Below are 24,703 nucleotides of genomic sequence, written 5' to 3'. Positions count from 1 at the left end.
AAAGTCATGTGTTTTGATATAACATCTCTCTGCAAAAATTGCTTAGTACAACTGACCCTCTAGGAAGATGAGCCTTGGGTATGCTGTTGTTCCTTGGCCTCTAGCACACCATCAGGGCCCCCAGGAACCTGTGTTGGAGATGCAACCACTTGCTTTACTCCAACCCATGTACTAGAAATATGGAGATCAAGGAATCCCATAGGTGCTCCTCTTTCCATCCCCACAGCACCTGGTACAGTACAGAGCCCATGAGAAGCTCTGTTTGGGGTCACAGGTTCCTAACAAGCATTTTGCAGTAGCTACAGGATGCTTTCCCTTTAAGAGTGATATAGAGAATACTTTAAGATCTCTGACTTTGGAGCCATGCAGCACTAAATTCAAAGCCGGGTGTTGCTGCTTGTCGAACTTCTATCAGGCACTTCTGGTAAAGAAAATATCTGGGTTTGCGAGCTGGAAGGAAAGGCAACTGAGCCTGAAGAGGGACCTGTTGAGGAAGGGGGCAAGGTTGTGTGGAGTAGGGGACAAGAGCCTGGACTTCACCATCAGGAGCCCTAGGTTCCTTCCCTAGCTGTACACTATCCACCCCAAGGCCTCGGACAAGGGACAACCCTTGTGTCTGTTTCTTGGTGTCAAAAACAAGGAGGCTGGATGAGATGGTTTCTAAGGGGTCCTCCACCAGCTCTCATGTTCTCTGCTCAACATTTCAGTTTCACGAGACATAGGTTTTCAGCTTTGTCTTCTTTACGGTGGCCCTCTTTCCTCATCATTTCTTGAGAAGAGTCTCACTCTGTTGCCCAGATTGGAGTGCAGTGGCGTGATCTTGGCTCACTGAAGCCTCCACCTTCCAGGTTCAAGTGATTCTCTTGCCTCAGCCTCCTGAGTAGCTGGGATTACAGGCACATGCCACCATACCTGGCTAATTTCTGGATTTTTAGTAGAGGCAGGGTTTCACCATGTTGGCCAGGCTGGTCTCGAACTCCTGACCTCAGGTGATCTGCCTGCCTCGGCCTCCCAAAGTGCTGGGATTAAAGGTGTGAGCCACTGCGCCCGGCCTTTCCTCATCAATTCTGAAAGGGCTGTGTGTGCACCACTCTTACCTTAGAAAAACAACAGCTATCATTTTTGAATGCTGCTGTCATCCCCCCAAATGCATTCTTCTGTGTATATGAAGGTCAACAGCCTTTGTTCCTAGTGTGGATGATTAATCTAGTTGGGAGGTTATAAAACTAGACTCGTTACAGTCTCAGAAGGCACAAAGGAAATGCATCAAACCAAAAAAAGCCGGATTTCATTATCTGGCCTAGAATGTTTCTCCAGTCAAGACACCAAAATGACGCTCATATCCGTGAAGGTCAATTTCCCATTTCCTTTTTCTCTGAGTCCAATAAATGCCTGTTTAATTAGGTGCTTGTCCTCCACTGGCCACAATGAGCACTCATGGAATCTTAGTTAATAAAATGAGGATTTATTAAATTTTCCGTTTTAATAAATAGTCATCATCTTTGTATTGGGCCCCCAAGCCCTGGTAAAAATGAAATGGTCTGTGTGACCATTCAAAGGGAAAATGTTAAGCTATGTTCTTCAGTTACAACAGTGAGTCTCTCCCCCTCCCACACCCCTACACCACCATCTTGCTGTTTAAAGGCCTGAAGCTGAATTTAATTTTCTTATTACATTGAGGTCTCACAGACGCCACAGCCAGGCATTAAGGCCTTAAAAATAAAAAGAAAGGGACAACAAAAAACAGAAACAGGTATAAAGAGTACAACAGACATTTTCCCTATGCAGACACCACTGGCAGATCTGCTTTGAAGGAAGCCTGGCAAAAAGAAAGCCCAGATACATCCCCAAACATTCTCCCTGCTTTTAAAAATTCATCCATTCAGAGTTCTAGGGAAAGATGAGTCTTCACAATTTTTGTTCCCAAATAAGGAACAGAGAGAGCTTCAGGAAATCAAGGCTTAAGTAAAACCTATCTCCCCAGGCACCTAAAGCTCTCAAACAAGATTAAAGAAACAAGGCAATGTCTAATGCTGCTTTTGTGATTTGTTTTGAAAAGACTGAATTTAGACTTAAAGAATAAGGATCAGGAGACAAGCATTGAGGCTTCAGGCCCCCCATCCCTGGAAGGTGGCTGTTGGTTGGAGCCGAGATCAGATTTCTAAAGATGCTTGTGGAGGCTCCCAGGAACAGCTCCCAGAAGGAACAGAGCCAAGGCGCGGGGCTGAGCTCGTCCCCTGAGTGGCAATCATCCTCCATTCTACTCTGGCGTCTGCCCAGCATCCACTCCTGGCTTCTACCTGTCCCCGCTGGTCTCTGCCAACCTGTTGTTCATGATTGCAAAGGCTCCCACCCCCCCTGAGAATTCATTGTCCCGGGCCAGTGTGCTGGTCTGGTGGGGGCAGCCGTTGGCCATCTCAGACAGTTGCTTCTGCAGGATGGCCAACGAGGCCTTGTTGGCTGCCAGCAAATCCTTCATGGAGATCATCTCCCCTGAGAGCCGGCGCCCATCCGTGTCACTTTCTGCCACTCCGTCTGTCTCTATGGAGATGTTGCAGCGGTTCCGGACACTGCCTGGCATCACCACATTCCTGCGTGATTGCAAGAGTCCTCTCTGGCATTGCGGGCAGCACCCGCTGTCCATTTTCCTCAGGATCCAGTTCAAGGACTGTTTGATGAGGATAGAGATGACATTGAACAGGGAGTAGATGCAGCAGACACCCATGAGGATGAAGACGAAGTTGGCAAAGCGATAGAGGCCTTGGCTCTCATAGTGGGCGTTCTGGCTGCTGACCAGGTCCCCAAAGCCAATGGTGCTGAAAGCCACGAAACAAAAGTAGAGTGAGTCAAAGTAGCTCCAGCCTTCAATGGGGGTGTACATGGCTGAGGCGCAGCAGGAGATGAGGACAGAGGCCGTGCATAGGATCAGCATGACATAGTACACAGAGGGCTTCCAGCCGGCCAGGCTGTCCACCTCGTACTGCCCTGCATCCTTCAGGCTCTCCTGGGGCAGGGCCCCTCGTCTCCGGAGCTGCCGCTGGTGGCACGACTTCATGATGTAGGCGATGATGGTGATCAGGCGTTCCAGGAAGAGGTTGAAGAACAAGATGGTGCTGGAACACCCAACAAGGCCGTAAAAGATCAGAAAGATTTTTCCTCCTACTGTCGCTGGAGTTGTCATCCCAAACCCTGCAGGAGAGAAAAATGAGAGAAGAGTAAGAGAAATCTTTGCTGTGAATGGGGTCTGGGTCTTGGCTTTGATGGCTGGCAAAGGACCTAAAGAGAGAGTTTCATAAAATCACTCAGCCCTAGTCTTTCTAGGAATGAGCAGGAGAATTCTTACCTGCTTTCGAAGACACTAAGTGTTGTTCAGAGCTAGGCTGCTGAAAGCCCGTGTGGTGCTATTGTGCAAATCAGGAGAATAGCACCTCATCCTCATAGTGGACACAGCCAGCCAAAAATGGCTTGGTGATAAGAATGTGGGCTGGATTTCAGCCTCCCTTCCCTTCTCTGCTAGATATCCTTGTATAGTCCACAACCTGAACAACCATACTCAACAGAGCATGTTTAGAGAGAGAAGCAAAGACTCATACAAAGAAAAGGCTTATACAGACTCATCAGAATTCATTTATTCTACAAACAGTTATTGACCTGGGGATAGAACTGTGGAAAAGACAGGTCTGGTCCCTGCCCTCATGGAGCCCTAGTCCAGTAAGGTGATTATGATATTGTGTGGTAAGTGTGGTGCTAGAGGGAGTACAGGATTCTATGGGAACTCCTAAGAGGGTAACCCATCTAAGAAGTGGGGTTTAGAAAAGATGAAGCAGGGAGACCTGAAAGCTAAAGAGGAGTTAGGCAGGCAAGAAGGGTGAATGTGTGTGGTGGTGGTGGGATGGGGAAGTCGGGATGTTCCAGGCAGAGAAACAGCAGCCTCCCAAAGCACTGGGATTACGGGCATTTCTAGCATACATAGAAATGAGAAATTTGCTCAAGATCTATCCATCTTTTAAACAAAATTCTTCAAACACACACTTCATGCTTTTGGAATAACAACAGAAGTACTGGATGCTATACGTTGATAAACTATAAAACGTCTGTTTTGCCTTTGCCTCTAACTGTTCACATTTCCACCCTCCTGACCTTTCTACCTGTGCACACAGGCATACTGCTAAGAATGCATATTGTAGAACAATGGATGTTACTAAGAAAAACAGAAATAGAAAAGAGAGCAGTGATACACTCAGGATTTCTCATGAAGGGGCAATGAGGGTCAGCCCACTCTCATCAGAGGGATGAGGGTTCTTTCCAAGCAAATGATTCAGTAAACATGAGAAGGCTGATAGGTGGAGGGGTTGGCATCAGAGTCACTCTGACTACAAACACCATTAAAAAATAAAAAGAATACTGAGCATGCCTGCCTGAGTCAGTTTCTTATTAAAATCAAACCATAAAAGCGCTCTCTCTCTCTTTTTTTTTTTTTTTTAAGAGATGGGATCTTGCTCTCTGTCTCACAGGCTGGAATGCCGTGGTGCGATCACACCTCACTGCAGCCTCAAACTACCAGATTCAAGTGATCCTCCTGCCTCAGCCTCCCAAGTAGCTGGGACTGCAGCTGTGCACACCGTGCCTGGCTAATTTTTAATTTTTTGTAGAGATGAGGGTCTTGTCTTGTTGCCTGGGCTGGCCTCGAACTCCTGGTCTTAAGTGATCCACCTGCCTCAGCCTCCCAAAGCACTGGGATTACGGGCATAAGCCACCATACCCAGCCCAGTTTTTCCTTATTTTCAAGTTCAAATTTCTAACTTGGGTCCCATCGTTTGGATCACAAGAGCTCTCTCATGATCCTCCCTCCTGATAATACCCCACTTGTCACCAAGCTGATATAGTTCCTTGTTGCTACAGCTCGGTCAACGGCTGCCTCCCAGTGCACCCTGGAAGTGTTCAGACCAGACCTTGAAATGTGTGGGCTTTTGGGGTTATGACCTGCTGGTCTGCTCAAGTCAAGCCAAGGGGCCACCTTTCCCAAACATCTGGGTGTGCATACTCTATTACCATTCAGAATTAAATACAATTTTCCTGTCTCAGCACACAAGGAGCTGCATTTGGGTAAGAAATTAACAGCATGTAGTCAGGAAACTAGAGGAAGATACCAAGTGTAGCTTTTGAGCTAGATGGGATGGAATGGAATTGCCAGGATGATTTGGGAAGGGAAGATCGAGGGACAGGGAATAGTTCCATTGAGAATTACTTAGGGCCCTTCATCCTAGACAGAAAATCAGACCATCATCTCTTCTCTGGGAACTCTTCAAAATCAAAGTCCCTCAGCAATTCTTGGCAGTGGAGGCTCAATGTAGACCCCAAAGCTGCAAGACCAGAGAGTATTGCTGCTGTAGTTACTAAACACAGGGAACTGGATGCAGCAAACAGGCAGAAAAAGGGGGACACATTTATCTGGGGCCATTTATTCTAGAAGCTGGATGAAGTCAATGAAAATAGGGAAGGTTCAGAAACATGAAGAGAGATGTGTGGGCTGGGGGATGGTCCTTTCAGACAACTAGAAAAGAACATTCTCAGGTCATCCTCACCTGTTTTAGAGGTGATTCAGTCATTCTACTCTCAGAAAGCTGAGCAACAGGAGTTGCTATAGATTTGCTCCCAGCCACAGTGATAGCAATAATTTACTGAGCACCTGTTAAGTTCAAGGCCCTCACTACATGTCTGGGCCACTGCTATGGTCTGAGTGTTTATGTGCCCCGCAAATTCATATGTTGAGATCCATCACCCATAAGGTGATGGTATTAGGAGGTGGCGTCTTTGGGGGAGGTGAGTGTGTTGTGAGTGTGGTGCTCTCATGAATGGGATTAGTGCTCTTATAAAAGAGGTGATTCATCCATTCCTTCCTCCGTGGGAGGACACAAGAAGGTGCCATGTATGAGGAAGCAGGGCTCTCACAGGATACTCAACCTGCTGATGCCTTGATCTTGGACCTCCCAGTCTTTAGAATCATGAAAAATAAACCTCTATTGTGGATAAACCTCCCAGTCTTCAGTATTTTGTTATAGCGGCCCATGTGGACTGACAGCCAAAGAAGATGACACAGACATAGTCCTTGACCCCAGCATCCAAGGCTGAGATAAACTATCCACAAAACAAGCCACAGTGGGCTGGGCATGGTGTCTCATGCCTGTAATCCCAGCAGTTTGGGAGGCTGAGGTGGGCGGATCATGAGGTCAGGAGATTGAGACTATCCTGGCCAACCTGGTGAAACCCTGTCTCTACTAAAAATACAAAAATTAGCTGGGCGTGGTGGCATGCGCCTGTAATCCCAGCTACTTGGGAGGCTGTGGCAGGAGAATCACTTGAACCTGGGAGGTGGAGGTTGCAGTGAGCCGAGATCGCGCCACTGCACTCCAGCCTGGTGACAGAGTGAGACCCTGTCTGGAAAAAAAAAAAAAAATCAAGCCACAATGAGTCAAGGGCCAACACAGAAGCACCATGGAGTTATCTGGGTTTAGGGGCCCAAATGCAGCCTCACTTTGGGATGAGAGACACAGGCACAGACAGTGAAGTGCTGATGCCAGCAGACACACTTGATGAGCTGATTTTTCTAGTGAATGAGGTTTCTAGTGACATGTTCCAGAGATTTAACATTTCTAGATTCTATCTTATTTTTTTGGTTTTAACATACTCAATTTTGTTAAGGGAGGGATAATCATGATTTTTGGTTATCTACTGTTTGATGGATGACTGCCATCTCTCCTATCAGCAAAAATAACAGAAAATGGTACAAATGGTGGTATTTATGGAAGCAAAGGGAGACAGCTTCCTCATGTCTGCAGTTGGAGGTGTGAGAGGTGGTTTTACTACTGTCAGCGCTGAAAAGTGTGGAAGTAAGCTAATAATGCAGGCTTTTCCATAGAAACCCTCCCCTTTTTTGAGCCCCATAATGCTGAGAGTTGAAGATGGCTCAGATGGTGAATAATAACCCTCAGGGTCCTTTTTTGGTAGAGGAAAAGGGCTCAGGGATTATTATCAAAGGCCTTTCCTCTGCCAGGCTGTGTGCTTGTCAGCAACTCCTCACACCCACACTGGGGAGCTGGGTATTATTAGTCTACTAGTTGCATTTGACAAATGAGAAAAAGACTACAGAAGCTGAGTGGTTTGCCTAAAGTAATAAAACCAGAATCAGAACCTAGATCGTCTTGTCTCCCAGGCCTGTGCTTTTTTCCACCTGACTAGGCTGAGTGTAGCTCACTGTCATCACTGTCAAGGGTACAAGCCAGGAGCAGAATGGAGGGAAGGAAATTAGCCAAGTGTCCATAGTTCAATGCTTTATACAGACACCCAGACCGCAGTGGCTGCCAAACCTGGTACCAAAACCGGGGTGGGGGCCGGGGAGGGGGGGTTGGCTGGCATCACAAGCTGAAACCTTAAAATTTTCATGTACTAAAACATATAAAACATATATTTCTGAATGTATATATGTCTCTTCCAACAAATTATATAATTACATCAGTTTAAAAACCTGTTATGCCCCATGCATTCCAGTCTGCCCATATTTTGTAGGGATACAGATGAAACTGACAGTCACAGGTGGTACTTTTCAATACGTAATATATTCCTGTGCTTCAAGCCTGAAGTCAGATATCTGATTGGTGTTCAGCCCCTGAGTCTGGGAGCTGATGAGTGGATCGAGAACCAACGGCAAATGAGGTTGGCTTGGAGGTCAATGAAACTCACAGCTGATTTTGTCTAGTTCCCTTAAATCATTTCAGACCTCTGTTCATGTGCTTGTAATTTCTAGGGCAGATTCTGGGACCAAACCCAGGCACTCTGCTGTCCTTGGGGCTAGGAATAAAGCTACCAGGGACTGCCAAGGTCCCAGTCCACCCCCACAGAACACTTCACTGAGCCCATGAAGAGCAGGCCCATAATCTCCCAGCCTTTTATGTATATGCTGTCAACTATATATTTTTTTTTTCAAAATTCAATTAAGGTTAAAAAAAAAAAGTAAAACCTTTGTATTATGTTATTTTTCAAACAGGCACAAAGGCAGAGCAGAAAGTATAATAAACTCCTGTTTTCCAAATTATCAACATTCTGTCAACCATGCTTCTCCCATCCCACCCCACCCCATCCTCTTTATTTGCTGGTGCGTTGTAAAGTTAATCCCAGATAACATACCATTTCTTTGATTAATAAAGACACATCTTTAACTGCCAAGGCCTTTATGTGCCATTACCATACCTAATAACATTAATACTAATTCCTTAATATCAAATAATACCCAGTCCATATTCAGGTTTCTCAAAATTATCTTTTTATGGATGATTTGTATGAATCAGGATCCAACAGGCTGCACCCACATTTAGCAGAGCTCTTCAGCCTCTTTCATTCATTAACAATCTCCCCTCTCATTTGGTATGCCCTTGATTTGTTGTGTCCTGTAGACTTTAATCAGGTTTTTTTTTCTAGAAATACTTGAGGGTAGAAGAAAGCATTGTGTATTTCAAGAGTGTTCTTATATGCAGAGACAACTCTCAAATGCTACACGAGGACATAAAAATTGGTATAAACTGTCTGGAAAGCAATTTGGGAATATGTGTCAGACACTTTCTTTCTGTTTTTATTTATATATTTATTTTTATTTTTCATTTTTATGGGTACAGAGTAGGTGTATCATGAGATATTTTGAGACAGGCATACAATGCATAATAATCACATCAGGCCGGGTGCAGTGGCTCACACTTGTAATCCCAGCACTTTGGGAGGCTAAGGAAGGCGGATCATCTGAGGTTGGGAGTTCAAGACCAGCCTGACCAACATGAAGAAACCCCTCCTCTACTAAAAATACAAAATTAGCCGGGGTGGTGGCGCATGCCTGTAATCCCAGCTACTCCAGAGGCTGAGGCAGGAGAATCACTTGAACCCGGGAGGCGGAGTTTGCGGTGAGATGAGATTGTGCCATTGCACTCCAGCCTGGGCAACAAGAGCGAAACTCCATCTCAAAAAAAAAAAAATAATAATAATAATCACATCAGGGTATCCTTTTTATCTTTTTTTTTTTTTTTTTTTTTGCTTTTAGGAATGTATCTCCCAAATTATGACTAATGTGACCAATTATGCACATGGATGTTCACCATGTCTTTACTTTTAATAATGAAAATCCTCAGCAACCTAAATATCAGATAATGGGGAAGTGACTAAATCAAGTAGCCATTAAAATTGTATATCTAAAGAGTTCTCAATGACTGGTGAAAATGTTAAGTGGAAAAAAGCAGAGCAACTTTGTGTGTCTGCAGTGTGTCTGCAGCATGAGTCACGCCTGACATATGGGGCATCCTCATTAAATATTTGTTGGATGAAGGAATAAACTTTGTAAAATATATTTATGTAGCTATGTACTGCAGCAATTAAAATGCTTTTGGCTGCCAGGAACAGCAAATCATAAATAGAGGTGGCTTAAACATGCAGGGGCTAGCTCCTAGAACATGAAATTGAGAGAGAGGGCAGCTCCAGGGTTGGTTAATATGGTGGCTTTAGAATATGATGCATGAATTAAGACCGACTCCTTCCCAGCTCTAGCCCCATCACCATGTCAGCTGGCTCCCTTCATACCAACAGCTACAGGAACCACTACCTCACACACCAGTGTCCAGAGTCAGAAAAATGGTTTCCTACTTTGTGTATCCTTTCCAGAAATCCTCTGGCAAAATTGCCATTATATACCACTGACCAGCCCAAGTTACATGCCCACTCTGAAAACCAATTATCTATAAGAGGAAAGATTCCTCTGGTCAGGATTCATCAGATTCCCTTGGGTGAAGAGATGGACCCCAGAACTGACAATGTCTGCCACAGACATACATAGAAAAGGGGGAAAAAAAAAAGAAAAATACACAAAATTTTCAATCAGGTTATTTCGAGGTGATGATAACACGAATGATTTAATTATTTTCTGATGTTTTATCTTTCATTACTTTTTTTTTTTTAAGACTAGCCAAGTGCCGTAGTGAGAATGGGGGAAGGAGTAGAACAAAGAGTGCTATCTGTAACTGTGAACAATCAATTGAAATAACTCACTACCTTCAGACCAGCCTCTTTCATTACTGCTTTTTTTTTTTTTTTTTTGAGATAGGATCTCACTCTGCTACTCAGGCTGGAGTGCAGTTGTGTGATTTCAGCTCATGGCAACCTCCGCCTCCCAGGTTCAGGCGATTCTCCTGCCTCAGCCTCCCAAGTAGCTGGGATTACAGGTTGCATCACCACACCTGGTTAATTCTTGTATTTATTTATTTATTTATTTATTTTTTTGAGACGGAGTCTTGCTCTGTTGCCAGGCTGGAGTGTGGTGGCGTGATCTTGGCTCACTGCAACCTCCGCCTCCTGGGTTCAAGTGATTCTTCTGCCTCATCCTCCCGAGTAGCTGGGACTACAGGCGCATGTCACCATGCCAAGCTAATTTTTGTATTTTTAGTAGAGACAGGGTTTCACCATGTTGGCCAGGATGGTCTTGATCTCTTGACCTCATGATCCACCTGCCTCGGCCTCCCAAAGTGCTGGGACTACAGGCGTGAGCCACTGAGCCAGGCCTCTTTCATTATTTTTAAACTGAGAAAAATATGTTTCTCAGCAGGTTTTCTCAAGTTGCAGACACCTGCAGCATACCTCTTGATTCATTCTTCTCAATACTCCAAGGAACCAAAGCTTGACTTGCATATACTTTCCCACAACCTTTTTGATGCTAACAGTTTAAGCCTTCTCATGTGGGATGAAACTACAAAAGAATTGGCAGACCTTTTTTTTTTGGTAAAAAGCCCCTCCAATTTCAACTGGGATGAAGAAAGGAGGCAAGAACGGACTCCTGTGGATTATTCTTGAGGGTGAGGTGGGGGATGGGAAGTGGGTTCAATGATGGAAGACTTAGAAGATCAGCAGGAGGCCCTGAGTCCTCACTGGGCCCACTGTATTTATGTGGATTATGGAACCACAACTCTCAAAGCTGGACAGACTTCATGACATTCTAGTCCAAGCTTTTCAAGTTACTGGTGGGGAAACTGAGGCATCAATAAGCCAGGCAATCTTCACAGGTTGTGGAGGCTTGGCTGAATTCAGATCCCATGTCTGCAATGTAGACTTCTCTCCTCTCCTCTTGTTGCTTGTGGTACATAGTTTCCAAAGATGATTTCAAACAAATTTCTCCCATCCTTGTAAGCATTTGCTGTTTTTCCCATTAAGAGATGAAGCCTGTTTCCTCTCTCCTCGAATCTTGGATGACCCTGAGACTTGCTCTGACCAGCAGAATATAGTGGGAGCGATGCTGTACTAGTTCCAGGCTTAGGCTGTCAGAAGCTTAGGAACTTCAGCTTCCTCTCTCTGGATCCCCTAGACACCATGTAAGAAGGGTGACCACTCAGCTGGAGAGACAGGCCCAGCCATTCCTAGATGACTAGATTCCTAGTGCCAGGTACTGAGTAAAATCCAGCCAAGGCTACAGCTGTATGCAGTCATGAGAGTCAGCAGTTGACAGTGAGTTGAGCCAAAGAACTGCCAGCTAAGTTCAGGAAATTCACAGAATTGTGAGAAATATCCATGGTTGGTCAAACCACTCACTTGGGGAGGTTTGCCACATAGCGATGGATAATGAAATATCTTCTGTCTGGGACTTTCAGTGTTTTCAACATGCACCTCTTTCCCTCTATCTTCCTCCTCTTCTTCAGTTCTCTGCTCCATTTTCCATTGAAAATTAGGTGTGAGGGACTTAAAGGGGCTTCAAGAGAAGGCCTGCAAGGGATGTGGAATTTAATGGAGGTTCAACTTGCAAATCAAGCAGGCTGCTGAACCTGTTTGATTTTTAAGGAACAGCCTCCAATTGAGGGCAGGGGTAGGAGGAATAGAGCATTCTACTGTTGATAAATATTTGGCTGCTTCCCAAATTGGGCTATAAGAATAATGTTTCCACAAACTTTTTTGTACATGTCTTTTTGAGATGAAGTAGGGACCCCTCTTAGGAGCCTGCTGGCCCACTCCCAAACCCACAAACATGGAAATAAAGGAAAATCTTGAGTTCCTTCAGGGGAAATTCCAGGTACCTAGGTACCCCTGAGAAGTAAATGAGCAACTTGATGACCAAGAAGGTAGTGGTAGCTTAAAACAATAGCTAAGGAAGCTAAAGTCACAAGGTTTTTGGTTCCCTATAGAAACTAAAAATAACATCTTAATATATGTCTCTGAGTTGTTTTTCAGAAACCTGGTCCCCCACCAAATGGATCCACTGTCATGTACATCTCAGATACGGGGGAGCTGAGGACTGAACTCTGAGTGCTATCCTTTGTTCTAAAGTTCTCCCTGAGCATCCTGGAGGAAGTTATGCCCATTAGCCAGAGCTAACATTCTTCTCTGCTGACCCCAAATTTTTATTTTATTTTATTTATTATTTATTTATTTATTTATTTAATTTTTTTGAAACAGGGTCTTGCTCTGTCACCCAGGCTGGAGTGCAATGGTGTGATCACGGCTCACTGCAGCCTCAACCTCCTAGGCTCAAGCAATCCTCTTGCCTCAGCCTCCTACGTAGCTGGGACTATCGGTTTACAATACCAAACAAAACCAATTTTTGGATTTTTTGTAGAGGTGAGGTCTCACTATATTGCCCACACTGGTCTCAAACTTCTGGGCTTAAGCACTATCTGCCAGCCTTGGCCTCCCAAACTGTTGGGATTACAGGTGTGAGCCACCATGCCCGGCCTGACCCCCAATTTTTAAATAAAGCTTCTTTTCCTTAAGCAATTGGAAATCGGAAAATCTTTGAATCTACGTGATATGGTTTGGCTCTGTGTCCCCACCCAAATGTCACCTCGTATTATAATCCCCACGTGTCAAAGGAGGGACCTGGTGGGAGGTGACTGGATCATGGAGGCAGTTTCCTCCATGCTGTTCTCACGATAGTGAGGGAGTTCTCATGAGATATGATGGTTTTATTTATTTATTATTGTCTTTCAGACAGAGTCTTGCTCTTGTTGCCCAGGCTGGAGTGCAGTGGCACGATCTCGGCTCACTGCAAGCTCCACCTCCCGGGTTCACGCCATTCTCCTGCCTCAGCCTCCTGAGTAGCTGGGACTACAGGTGCCTGCCACCATGCCTGGCTAATTTTTTTTGTATTTTTTTAGTAGAGACAGGGTTTCACCATGTTAGCCAGGATGGTCTCCATCTCCTGACCTTGTGATCCGCCCACCTCGGCCTCCCAAAGTGCTGGGATTACAGGCATGAGCAACTGCACCTGGCCGAGATCTGATGGTTTTATAAGCGGCTCTTCCCTCTTTGCACTTTCTCTTGCCTGCTGCCATGTAAGACGTGCCTGCTTCCCCTTCTGCCATGATTGTAAGTTTCCTGAGGCCTTCTCAGCCATGCAGAACTGTGAGTCAATTAAACCTCTTTTCTTTATAAATTATCCAGTCTCAGGTGTTTATTTATAGCAGTGTGAAAACGGACTAATACACTACCTATGATCTGTAAGCCCCTGCTTCAAGATATCCTGCCCTTTTAGGCCAAACCAATGTATAATCTTCATGTATTGACTTACAATTCTGCTTGTAACCTCTACTTTCCTGAAATTTTCCCTTGCTTGCAAGCCATTGGGAAGTTTGGATCTTGAGCCTGAGCTGCCTGATTCTCCTTGTTTAGTGCCCTGCCAACAAACACCCTCCTTTCTCCCCATTTCAAACCCTGGTGTGAAGATCTGGCCTTACTGCACCAGGCAAGTGGACCCCAGTTCAGTTCAATAACAATTTTGGTGACCATATGTACACATTTCTCTTGGATACATACACTTATGAATGCAACTGATGACTCACATGATATGAATATGTTCAGCAAAGTGGATGTACAAATTTACCCTCCCCTCATCAAAGTTGGAGCTTCAGTTCATATTCTTCATATTCTTTTTGAATTTTTAGAGGTGGGGTCTCACTCCATCACGCAGGCTGGAGTGCAGTGATGCAATCATAGCTCATTGCAGCCTCAAACTCCTGGGCTCAGGTGACCCTACTGCCTCAGCCTCGCAAGTAGCTGGGACTACAGGCATGAGCCACCACACCCAGTATATTCTTCATATTCTTGCTGATATTCATTGTAACTATTCTGGTGGATACATAGTGGTTTTCATCCGCATTTCCTTCATGTCTAATCAAGTTGAACATCTTTTCATAGGTTTCACAGTCATTTGGATATTCTCTTTAGCACCTGCTCACTTATTTTGGCCATTTCTCTTGTTTATTATTGATTTCTAGGTGACATAGAAACACTGAAGCTCTAGGCTTCAATGAGTGAGGCTTGGAAGGGGGCAGGTTTGCTGGGTGAATTTACTGCCTCATTCATGCAAGGGCAGTGGGTTTCACACAATCTGCTTGGCCAGCCTTTTGTCTTTCACAACACTCATTTCTCTGACTGAAAATTATTTCTAACTTTTCTTTTTTCTTTTATTTTTATTATTTATTTATTTATTTTTATTTATTTATTTGTTTTATTATTATTATACTTTAAGTTTTAGGGTACATGTGCACAATGTGCAGGTTAGTTACATTTTTTTACCCTAGCCAATTCACTCTGTGGTGCAGATTCTGATGACAATGTTGATCGTGCTTAATAGTAACCTCTTTAGAACGGATTCCAAAATAGACACTTGCATGGCCAACTGCCTCTCAGGTATAAATTGAAGTGAACTTATGCAAACCCACACACTTATAACACTTTTTGCTGAAGTGTTTTATGGTAAGTGACCACTCATATAATAACACCAGAACAATACAATAACACCAGTGTAACACTTTACACTGAAGTGTTTTATGGTTAAGTTACCACTCCAGACAATACAATAACACCAGAACATGCTCATGTTAACACTGTATCAGGATTTAAATTTGACAAGCCAGGGTTTGGATCCTATATTCGAAAGCTATAGTTGTGCACCAAACGCTTAAATGTTCTGTAGGAAATTAACAATTTCAGTCACCTCACACTCGAGGAACCCCTGTACACCTATAAATCTAAGGCAAGGGTACAAGCTGGTGACTCAAAATCTTTTTCCAAGCCCTTCTATAACTTTTTTTTTTTTTTTGAGATAGAATCTGGCTCCGTCACTCAGGATAGAGTGCAGAGGTACTATCTTGGCTTACTGCAACCTCCACCTCCCAGGTTCAAACAATTCTCCTGCCTCAACCTCCCATGTAGCTGGGATTACAGGCACCTGCCACCACACCCGGCTAATTTTTGTATTTTTAGTAGAGACAGGGTTTCACCATATTGACCAGGCTGGTCTGGAACTCCTGACCTCAGGTGATCTGCCCACCTTGGCCTCCCAAAGCGGTGGGATTACACGTGTGAGCCACCACACCTGGCCCCTTTTATAACTTTTTAAAGTCAATCTTTTCCCATCAAGAACACTGCCCGCTGAGTTCTGCAAGACAGAATGATGCCAGTAGACAGAACTTAGTTTTGTCTCTGTGAAATTTCACATTGCTCCATGTTTGTGTTCATCATGTGAAAGGAAAATAAATCTTGGGGCCCCCCCCCCAAATCACTAAGCTAAAGGGAAAAGTCAAGCTGGGAACTGCTCAGGGCAAACCTGCCTCTCATTCTATTCAAGGTCACCCCTCTGCTCACTGAGATAGATGCATATCTGATTGCTTCCCTTTGGAAAGGCTAATCAGAAACTCAAAAGAATGTTACCATTTGTCTCTCACCTACCTGTGACCTGGAAGCTCCCTCCCCACTTACATTCTTCCTGTGTTTGCTTAAGTTGTCCCACTTTTCCAGACATATATTAATTGATGTCTCATGTCTCCCTAAAATTTATAAAACCAAGCTGTGCCCCAACCACCTTAGGCACACGCCGTCAGGACTTTCTGAGGCTGCATCACAGGCGTGTGTCTTCAACCTTGGCAAAATAAACTTTCTAAATTAACTTAGACATGTCTCAAATGTTCAGGGTTCACAATCATAATCTGCTTTATACAAATCAAAAAAAGCAGTCTTCATGAATTATGAAAATCAAGGTAAGGATATCGCTCCTTTGGCATCGTTCCTTCTTCACAAACACCACTGAAAAATTACCAAGAAGGAACAATGGGATGTGAAACTGGCCTTCTCTGGCCTCTATGAGTTTTCCTTCATAGTCTACCCATGTGCCTTGGGGCTCCTGTGTGCAGAATAAATCTGTTGCTTAGCACAGCCTCAGCACTACAGAGAAGAGCCTCCTCAAGGAGGGGCTCAGCAGGTCTGTCTCCTCTCTCACCTAGCTGGAAATGAGCTGGAGGGACTGGTGACACGATTAGGCAAGTGAACTGGTATTTACCAGGAGATTATGCGAAAGGAAATTAAATTTTGGGACTCCAAAATCATTTAGCCAAAGGGAAAAGTCAAGCTGGGAACCGGGTCAGGCAAACCTGCCTCTGCCTTTTGGTTCCTAAATAAGATGGCTACAAGATGAAAAGCTACAGCCTCCCCCATATTTTGCCCACAAGGAAATTCCTAGTGAGCTGTTCAAATTTCACCACAGCAATGCAAATTGATAGCTTATCTTTACAGGTGCAGTCAACCCTGTCCACCAGACACAAATGCATATCTGATTGTTCCCCTGCCCAATTTTGTCTAAGCTATCTGACATAAAATGCAGATTCCCTGCATTTTTCCTCTGCCCCATTTGTTTATGTCATCTTATGTAAAACATGCAGATTCACTGAGCCAGACAAAGGCATGAATGTCTATTTTTTCCCTATCCCACTCTTACAGGAAAATTGTATACTTCTCAATATCCCACCCTTCCCCTTTAGATTGGGAGCCCTCAAAATCATCTTCAGAGAAAGGCATAGACCTGTCTCCCTGGCACACATCCTTAACTTTGGCAAATAAATCTCCTAAAATGATTGAGGCCAGGTGTGGTGGCTCATGCCTGTAATCCCAGCACATTGGGAGGCTGAGACGGGTGGATCACCTGAGGTCAGGAGTTGGAGACCAGCCTGGCCAACATGGAGAAACCATGTCTCTACTAAAAATACAAAAATTAGCTGGGTGTGCTGGTGGGCACCTGTAATCCCAGCTACTTGGGAGGCTGAGGCAGGAGAATCACTTGAACCTGGGAGGTGGAGGTTGCAGTGATCTGGGATTGCACCACTGCACTCCGGCCTGGGCAACGGAGTGAGACTCTGTCTCAAAATAAATAAATAATTAAGTGATAGAGGCTTGTAATTTTGTTTTGATTGACAGTCATATGAGTAAAACCTTCTCTTAGTTAAATTCTTGGATGATTTACTTCTCAGGGGTACCTAGGTACCTGGAATTTCCCCTGAAAGAACTCAATTATTTTCTTTTATTTCCATACTTAGGGGTTTGAGAGTGGGCCAGCAGGCTCCTAAGAGGGATCCCTGCTTCATCTCAAAAAGACATGCACAAAAAAGTTTATGGAAACACTATTCTTATAGCCCAATTTGAGAAGCAGCCAAATATTTATCAATAGTAGAATGCTCTCTTCCTCCTACCCCTGCCCTCAGTTGGAGGCTGTTCCTTAAAATCATCTCTGTCCCCGGCAGAAAAAGAAAGTACAAAATGTTAGAAATTTTAAAAAAACCTAACTTTTGGGAGTGCCAGAGTGGTGATGAGAGTCCCTTAAAGAAACTTAAGGTAAGGAGAGACTGGGACAAGTAACTGCCTTGGGATATGTGTGCTAGGAGCTGTGTGGAGAGGTCCAGGGGGCATCTGTACTTCACAGGCTACTAAATGCCCGTCTGCAGATAAGGTTCTATGAGTATCCTGAAGAAAATGCTTACAGATAAAGGTTTACCATATGAGGGGCAGGGGTCCCCCATCAAAGCTGACTTCCTCTGGGAAATCCCCGTTTCTCATGTTGAGAGAGGCATGGAAGGAAAGTGCTGCCGCGACAATCAAATAAGGCAGCATTGAGTATTCCGTAGGTTTCAAACACTGTGTTGAGAGCAAGGGGAGGAGGTAGTAGTGAGACGATAGTTTCTGCCCTCCAGGAGTTTCAAACCTGATCCAGGAAATAAAGTACTAGAAATAACACACAAGAAGGTGACCTGCACAAGGCAGTGTATAAAATCAAGTCAACTCCTTTTCTGAGTCACCTGCAGATGACATCAAAGATATCTGCCCAAAATAAAACTTCTTAAAACTTCATAAAAACTTCTGCCAAGCTTCAGAGAGGATGGAAGATCTGATTACCTCTTTATTTGCAGTATTTAAACATTAACTTTTTAGTTTATAAAAATTAACTTTTATACTGCAAATAAAAGGTGAATGTATTAGTCTGTTTTCACGCTGCTAATAAACACATACCTGAGACTGGGTAATTTATAAAGGAAAGAAATTTAATTGACTCACAGTTCCACATGGCTGGGGAGGCCTCACAATCATGGTGGAAAGCGAATGAGGAGCAAAGTCACGTCTTACATGGTGGCAGGCAAGAGGTTATAAAACCATCAGATCTCATGAGACTTATTCACTACTGTGAGAACAGTATGGGGGAAACCATCCCCCCCATGATTCATTTATCTCCACCTGGCCCCACCCTTAACACGTGGGGATTATTACAATTCAAGATGAGATTTGAGTGGTGACACAGACAAACCATGTCAGTGAATAAGGTAGAAGCAAACTTAGATCACCTCGGACAAAGGTCCTAAACTTTAGTATGCCAAGAAATCCCCTGAGGAGCTTGTTAAAAACTGGGATTTCTAGGCCTTATCACTGGATACTCTGATTCAGGAGGTTGAGTAGGACCAGAAAACTTGCATTTTAAACCAGTGCCTAATAGTGGTCTGACGCAATGGCCACAAACCCCACGCAGGGAAATACCTACGAGCTAGAGTCACGGCACTGGGGTAGACAGGGTTGGTTTGTGGAAGGCAACAAAAGTCAAGTGTGCCTGGGGAAGAGTCTAAAGAATGGTGTCCCTATTCCCCAACAAAACCCAGTGAAGGATACAATATCTCTGGGGTCCTGGAAGCAAAAGCAACTCTCACTTTTTTTTTTTTTTGAGACAGGTCTCACTCTGTCGCCCAGGCTGAAGTGCAGTGGTGTGATCTCGGCTCACTGCAGTCTCAACCTCCTGGGCACAAGCAATCCTTCCACCTCAGCCTCAGTAGCTGGGACTACAGGCACACACCACCATGCCTGACTAATTTTTGTATCTTTTATAGAGATGGGGTCTTGCCATGTTGTCCAGGCTGGCTTCGACTTCCTGGCTTCAAGCAATCTGCCCGCCTCAGCCTCCCAAAGTGCTGGGATTACAGGTGTGAGCCACCACACCCTGCCCCTCACTTGTTTTGTATGTTAGTATGTGATGCAGAAAACATTTCAGATGGTACAGTATGTAAAATGAGCTGTTTTCAGAAGTTCTGGGTTAACCGTGGGGCCTTGTGGCCGACAGGAAAATAGTTGCTCCCTTCTCTTCCTTTGGATGGAACTGACCTCCAAAGTATTCAAGGACCTTCTACTTCCTACATGTTGATAAAGGAAGTGAACAGAGGAAAGTGGTTCTTCCCAGCCAATACACCTCCTGCCATGTGAGCCAGGTGGGTGCTAGTCCCAGTTTATTTTTGTAAAATGAGGTTTGGGATTATTGGCAAGGGGTGGGGGTAGGAAGAGGAAGAGGGAGATGCAACAATGTGATAGAGGATTGAGGCAGTCACTTCCGAACTGGCTTTTGGCCAGCGGTGTTTGCTAGCTTGGTGGACTGCCTCGGCGAATGAGCAGGCCTGGGTCCCCAGTGTTCTAGGCAGTGTTTTCTAGTGTGGCACCTTAACCATTGGTATCAAAATCATCTGAGGAACTTGTTTAAATGCAGATTCCTGAGCCTTACCTACAAATCAGCATGTCTGGGATTGAGTCCAGTTCCCTGCATTTAGAACAATGATTACCCTACAGCAGGAGAATCACTGTTCTGGAGTTTTCCATTCAAGACAGGGTTGCTCCATGATTTAATAGACCAAAGGAGGACTGGCAATTAAGTAACTCAATAAATGTTATGCTTCCAGAATAACTGTACTCTTTATATCTTTGCTACCTGGTGGTGAGAAAAGCAATGAAAATAGATCGCCTTTGGGAAGCTCTTCCTTCGCTCCTGGCCTTTTGGTTCATGACTGTGGTATGAGGGTTAAACCTCTCTAGGTCCCTAAGCACAAAGCTGTTTGACTGTCAGAACTGTGCCATAATGAGGACAGTCATAATGACAGTCTGTGCCTGCTTTTCAGAGCCAGGCACTGAGTTTGGTGCTTCCCACAATCCTCATGCCAACCTTGAGTGGTGGGAACCCTTCATCCCTCTTTTATACTTGAGAAATCTGAAGCACACAGAGGTTAAGTAACTTGCTCAAAGTCATGTAGCTAGCTAGTTAGGGCCTGGGCGCTAGTGCAGACCCAGTTAATAACCTCACTGTGTCATGCCCACAACTTATTCTGGTTGTCCCTTTGGTAAAATGAGGATAGGGTGTTCCAGATGAGGTCTAAGGACCTTCCAATGTCAATATTCTGTGATTTGGGTGTGCGTGTGCAGGGCACCAGTCAGAGCTCATTCTGCTCATGCCATCATCCCAGGATTCTGGGGAGGACTCACCCTGCCTCTGCAGCTCTCCTTCCACAGGCCAGGCAGGTAGACCCACAGTCTACCCAAATAAATAAGAAAATTTCTTTTTTTTTTTTGAGACAGAGTCTTGCTCTGTCACCCAGACTGGAGTGCAGTGGTGCGATCTTGGCTCACTGGAACCTCCATCTCCCAGGTTCAAGTGATTCTCCTGCCTCAGCCTCCCAAGTAGCTGGGATTATAGGTGCCTGCCACCACATCTGGCTAATTTTTGTATTTTTAGTAGAGAAGCGGTTTCTTTATGTTGGCCAGGCTGGTCTTGAACTCCTGACCTCAGGTGGTCTGCCTGCCTTAGCACCCCAAAGTGCTGGGATTATAGGCGTGAGCCACTGCACCTGGCAACCCAAAGAAAATTTCTATCTGTAACACTTCTCAACTAAAAAATACGTTACAGGCTGATTTAAAGCATATTAAAAGTTGCCAGGTAAGCCAAAGGGAACGTATTTCCACTCTATGCTTGAGCTATCATTTTGCAGCAGTTACCGCTATCAATACAGAGGTTACCAGTTCTTCCCAAAGTTAAAGATATTCTTGGAATTTGATATTTTTAGGGTTATGACTCCTCTCTCATTTCCATAACAGTAAAGCATCTCTGACAAAAGATTATGAATGTAGCACAGATTAAACTGTTTTCCAGGTAACTTCTGAACTATGGGGATGTTTCTAGACTCTTCAGCAACAAGGAGTTTATAAGTGAAAAATAAATTACAGCTATTCTAACTGTACAAGCTGAAAACTAGGGTATGACAAATAGAGATTCTTTAAATCATCTGCATTACTACAAATCACAGTAGTTCTTGCACTCAGAAGTAACAAAAATCGGCTGCATGGGAATCAGAGTGCATCAGCTCGCGAAGAATTTAAAACATTTCATTTCCCTGAGAGTCACTGCATCTCGGGGGCATTTAGTACTGTGTTTTCTGCTTTCACAAGCTTTCCCTCCTCACAGTCAGCCAGGATGATGGTTGGAATGAATGCCAGAAGCAGTAAATGCTGTCATTATTTCTGATTTTACCCTCATTTAAGGTGAAAAACAACGTGATTTACTTATCTCAAGGAGGTGTCCCAATTCCAGTGCTTCTTAACTTCTAAAATTGTGAAACTACTCCTTAAAAGCAAGCAGATATAATTATGTTTTCTCTTGAACTAAATTGCCCTCCCTCAGACTAAGAAGAAATGGTTCAGTTAAGTAGAATGTTACCAACGCAGGGCATGTAACTGATGAAAGGTGTCTTTGTGCCTTTTCTTCAACGTGAGTGAGAAAATCTGGCTCTGAGACATTTTGAAGAACGATGACTATATCTTTATTTTGATAGACCTCTGAGCCAAGTATACCTGAATCTGCCTGCCTTTTTTAATTTCTTGCTGCAGAGGACAGGTACACAAGGCCCCTCTGGAGGGGTGGCAGTCAGTGTAAAAAGCAGAAGAAGATGAGCTATACTTCTTGGCCTAGGGTGGGTCCCAGCCCCACCCTGATCAGCACTCTCCCTCTCCCCATGGCAGCCTCTTGGGCCCTGATATGGTTTGGCCGTGTCCACACCTAAATCTCATCTTGAATTCCCATGTGCTGTGGGAGGGACCCCATGGGAGGTAACTGAATCATGGGAGTGGGTCTTTCCTGTGCTGTTCTTGTGATAGTGAATAAGTCTCATGAGATCTGATGGTTTTAAAAATGGGAGTTTCCCTGCACAAGCTCTCTTGCCTGCCACCATGTAAGACATGTCTTGCTTCCACTTCGCCTTCCGCCATGACCGCGAGGCCTCCCCAGCCACGCGGAACTGTAAGTCCATTAAATCCTTTTTCATGTATAAATTACCCATGGGTAAGGGGTATGTGAAATTAACAGTGTGAAATGAATGAATACAGTGAGAAATGAACGAGCAGTGTAAAAACAAACTAATACAGGCCCCTTTGTGGGACCCTCATGCTTCCAGAAAACCCATTTGAAAGTCAAAGACCTACAAAGGATTAGTGGCTCTCTCACCTTTTATGGTTTTACTTAAGTGTCAAGAATAAAGCATGGCCCAGGGATACAAAATGACAGAATCATAAAGACTTGAAATAAATGTGTTATTTACAGTATGTGTTCTTTCAGTCTGTAGCTCTTTCCTACAAAATCATGAAATTTCCTGTGGTACTACTGAACCACTAGGTATACTGCATTACCTACAATCTCCAAGAAATGTTTGGCAAACACCTCACATTTGCTATGACAGTAGCTCTAGGGAACAACCCCAGTAGAAAATTGTTTTTCTTCTCTCTTCTCCATTCTCTCCTTCTTTTCTAGTCTCTTTCTTCCCTTCCCCCTTCCTTCCATTTCTTTAAAAAAGTCTTGAAAGAGTTACAACTCAAGCCTCATTCTTTTTAGAGGTGCCTTCTGGGCATAGCTAAATGAATCACTGCTCTGCAAGAAATGGTTCTTTGAGGGGGTTCTTTTGGGGCCTTTCCTTAAAAATGTTAATTTTAGTATTATTAGTGTCAGAAAGAAGTTGTAACTTTCCTTTGGCCAAAGCCAGTATAGATCCATTCTTTAAAAGCTTTGTGACATTGGTGGCACACATGGGATGGGTATAATAATTGAACTGGCAGAGGAAAAGTTCAAAAATATTGTAACGCAATGGCATTTTAGCTAGTCATGGGGAAAGGATGGGCTCATTCATTATGATTTATTTTTCCACAAAGGGAACAGGGACTGAAGACAGACACCTCCCATGAACTCCAGGCTGCTACCCCAAATGCCAGGGTCTTTGGTAAGTGACTTTTAAAAGTAGAAATGTGGGCCGAGCACAGTGGCTCATGCCTGTAATCCCAGCACTTTGGGAGGCTGAGGCAAGAGGATCACTTGAGGTCAGCAGTTTGAGACCAGCCTGGCCAACATGGTGAAATCCCATCTCTACTAAAAGAACACAAAAATTAGCTGGGGGTGGTGGCGCATGCCTGTACTTGCAGCTACTCGGGAGGCAGAGGGAGGAGAATCGCTTGAACCCGGGAGGCGGAGGCTTCAGTGAGCCGAGACTGCACCACTGCACTTGAGCCTGGGCTACGAGCGAGACTCCATCTCTAAATAAATAAACAAATAAATAAATAAATAAATAAATAAATAAGAAACGTGAAGTTAGATGGAACTGCCAACTCAGTTAGTAAGCGTGAAGCACCCAGCGCAAACCGCAGTTCAAGTTCATCCTGCACCTGATGTGCTTTGTGTCAGTCACACTGTTATGCTCAGTGGGGTCCGACTTGGTGGCTCAAGCATGTGGCTAAGAAAGGGTGAAGTCATTGTTATCCATTGGGCAACAGAAAGAGGAATGAGCAGCTGCAGATGCAGACAGAAGGCACCAAAGAGAATGATTTAAACCCTGAACCATATCTCAGAGGCTCTCCTATCTGAGTGTCTTCACTGCAGGTTTCTGGGAGTTGAGACAAAGGGATTTTCTTCTGATGACATAATTTCTAGTTTTACTGGCAAAAATGGGCTGTAAAATGAATTCACCTAACTTGCGTTTCTCTTCCTTAATGATTGTTCTGTGACTCTACTTTTCTCTCCTACCTGCATCTGGAATGTTCCTTCTCCTTGACAAGCCATTTGTGTTCATCATTTCCACTTATTCATTCAACAAACATTAGTAAAGCATCTACTACATGCCAGATGTGGAGTTCATTGTTATCAGTAAATAAGACATCACCTCTCAGCTTCCTTAAACTATATTTCTTCCAGAATTTTCATGTTGTTTCTCCAGGAGTTTCTGCTTCATTGCCTACATTTTTCATGTGTTTACTGGCTTTTTGTATTTCTTCCTCTGTAACTTGCCTACTTACGTTTTTAGCCCACTTTCCTATTAGGGTATTTATGGTTTTTCTTATTGGTTGGTAAGAGCTCTTTATATATTTTAAAGAAAGTTAACCCTTTGTCTTCTATATATGTTGCAAATATTTTCCCCAATTTGTGTTTGTTTTTTATTTGTGCATAAATGTTTTGCTGCTACATTAAAGTTTAGTTTTCGTTTAGGTAAATCAACTTCTTTTATTGTGGCTCTTGGCTTTTGGGGTCACA

General features: G+C 44.1%; 1 protein-coding gene across 1 annotated transcript; it reads right to left on the bottom strand.

Moving 5' to 3' along the window:
- Positions 1-1,177: 1,177 nt before the first annotated feature.
- KCNK13 (potassium two pore domain channel subfamily K member 13) lies at positions 1,178-3,189 on the bottom strand. Its single transcript, XM_009249393.4, has one exon. The coding sequence runs from the start codon at positions 3,179-3,181 to the stop codon at positions 2,297-2,299; it is 885 nt and encodes a 294-aa protein (XP_009247668.3). The 5' UTR covers positions 3,182-3,189; the 3' UTR covers positions 1,178-2,296.
- Positions 3,190-24,703: the final 21,514 nt, after the last annotated feature.

The sequence above is a fragment of the Pongo abelii genome, chromosome 15, assembly GCF_028885655.2.
Source record: "Pongo abelii isolate AG06213 chromosome 15, NHGRI_mPonAbe1-v2.0_pri, whole genome shotgun sequence".
NCBI classification, from domain to species: domain Eukaryota; kingdom Metazoa; phylum Chordata; class Mammalia; order Primates; family Hominidae; genus Pongo; species Pongo abelii.
This window is presented reverse-complemented; position numbering and strand designations above follow the sequence as displayed.

Excerpts from the sequence above, each read along its gene's own strand:
- KCNK13 (XM_009249393.4), bottom strand. The coding sequence starts at position 3,181 with ATGACAACTCCAGCGACAGTAGGAGGAAAAATCTTTCTGATCTTTTAC.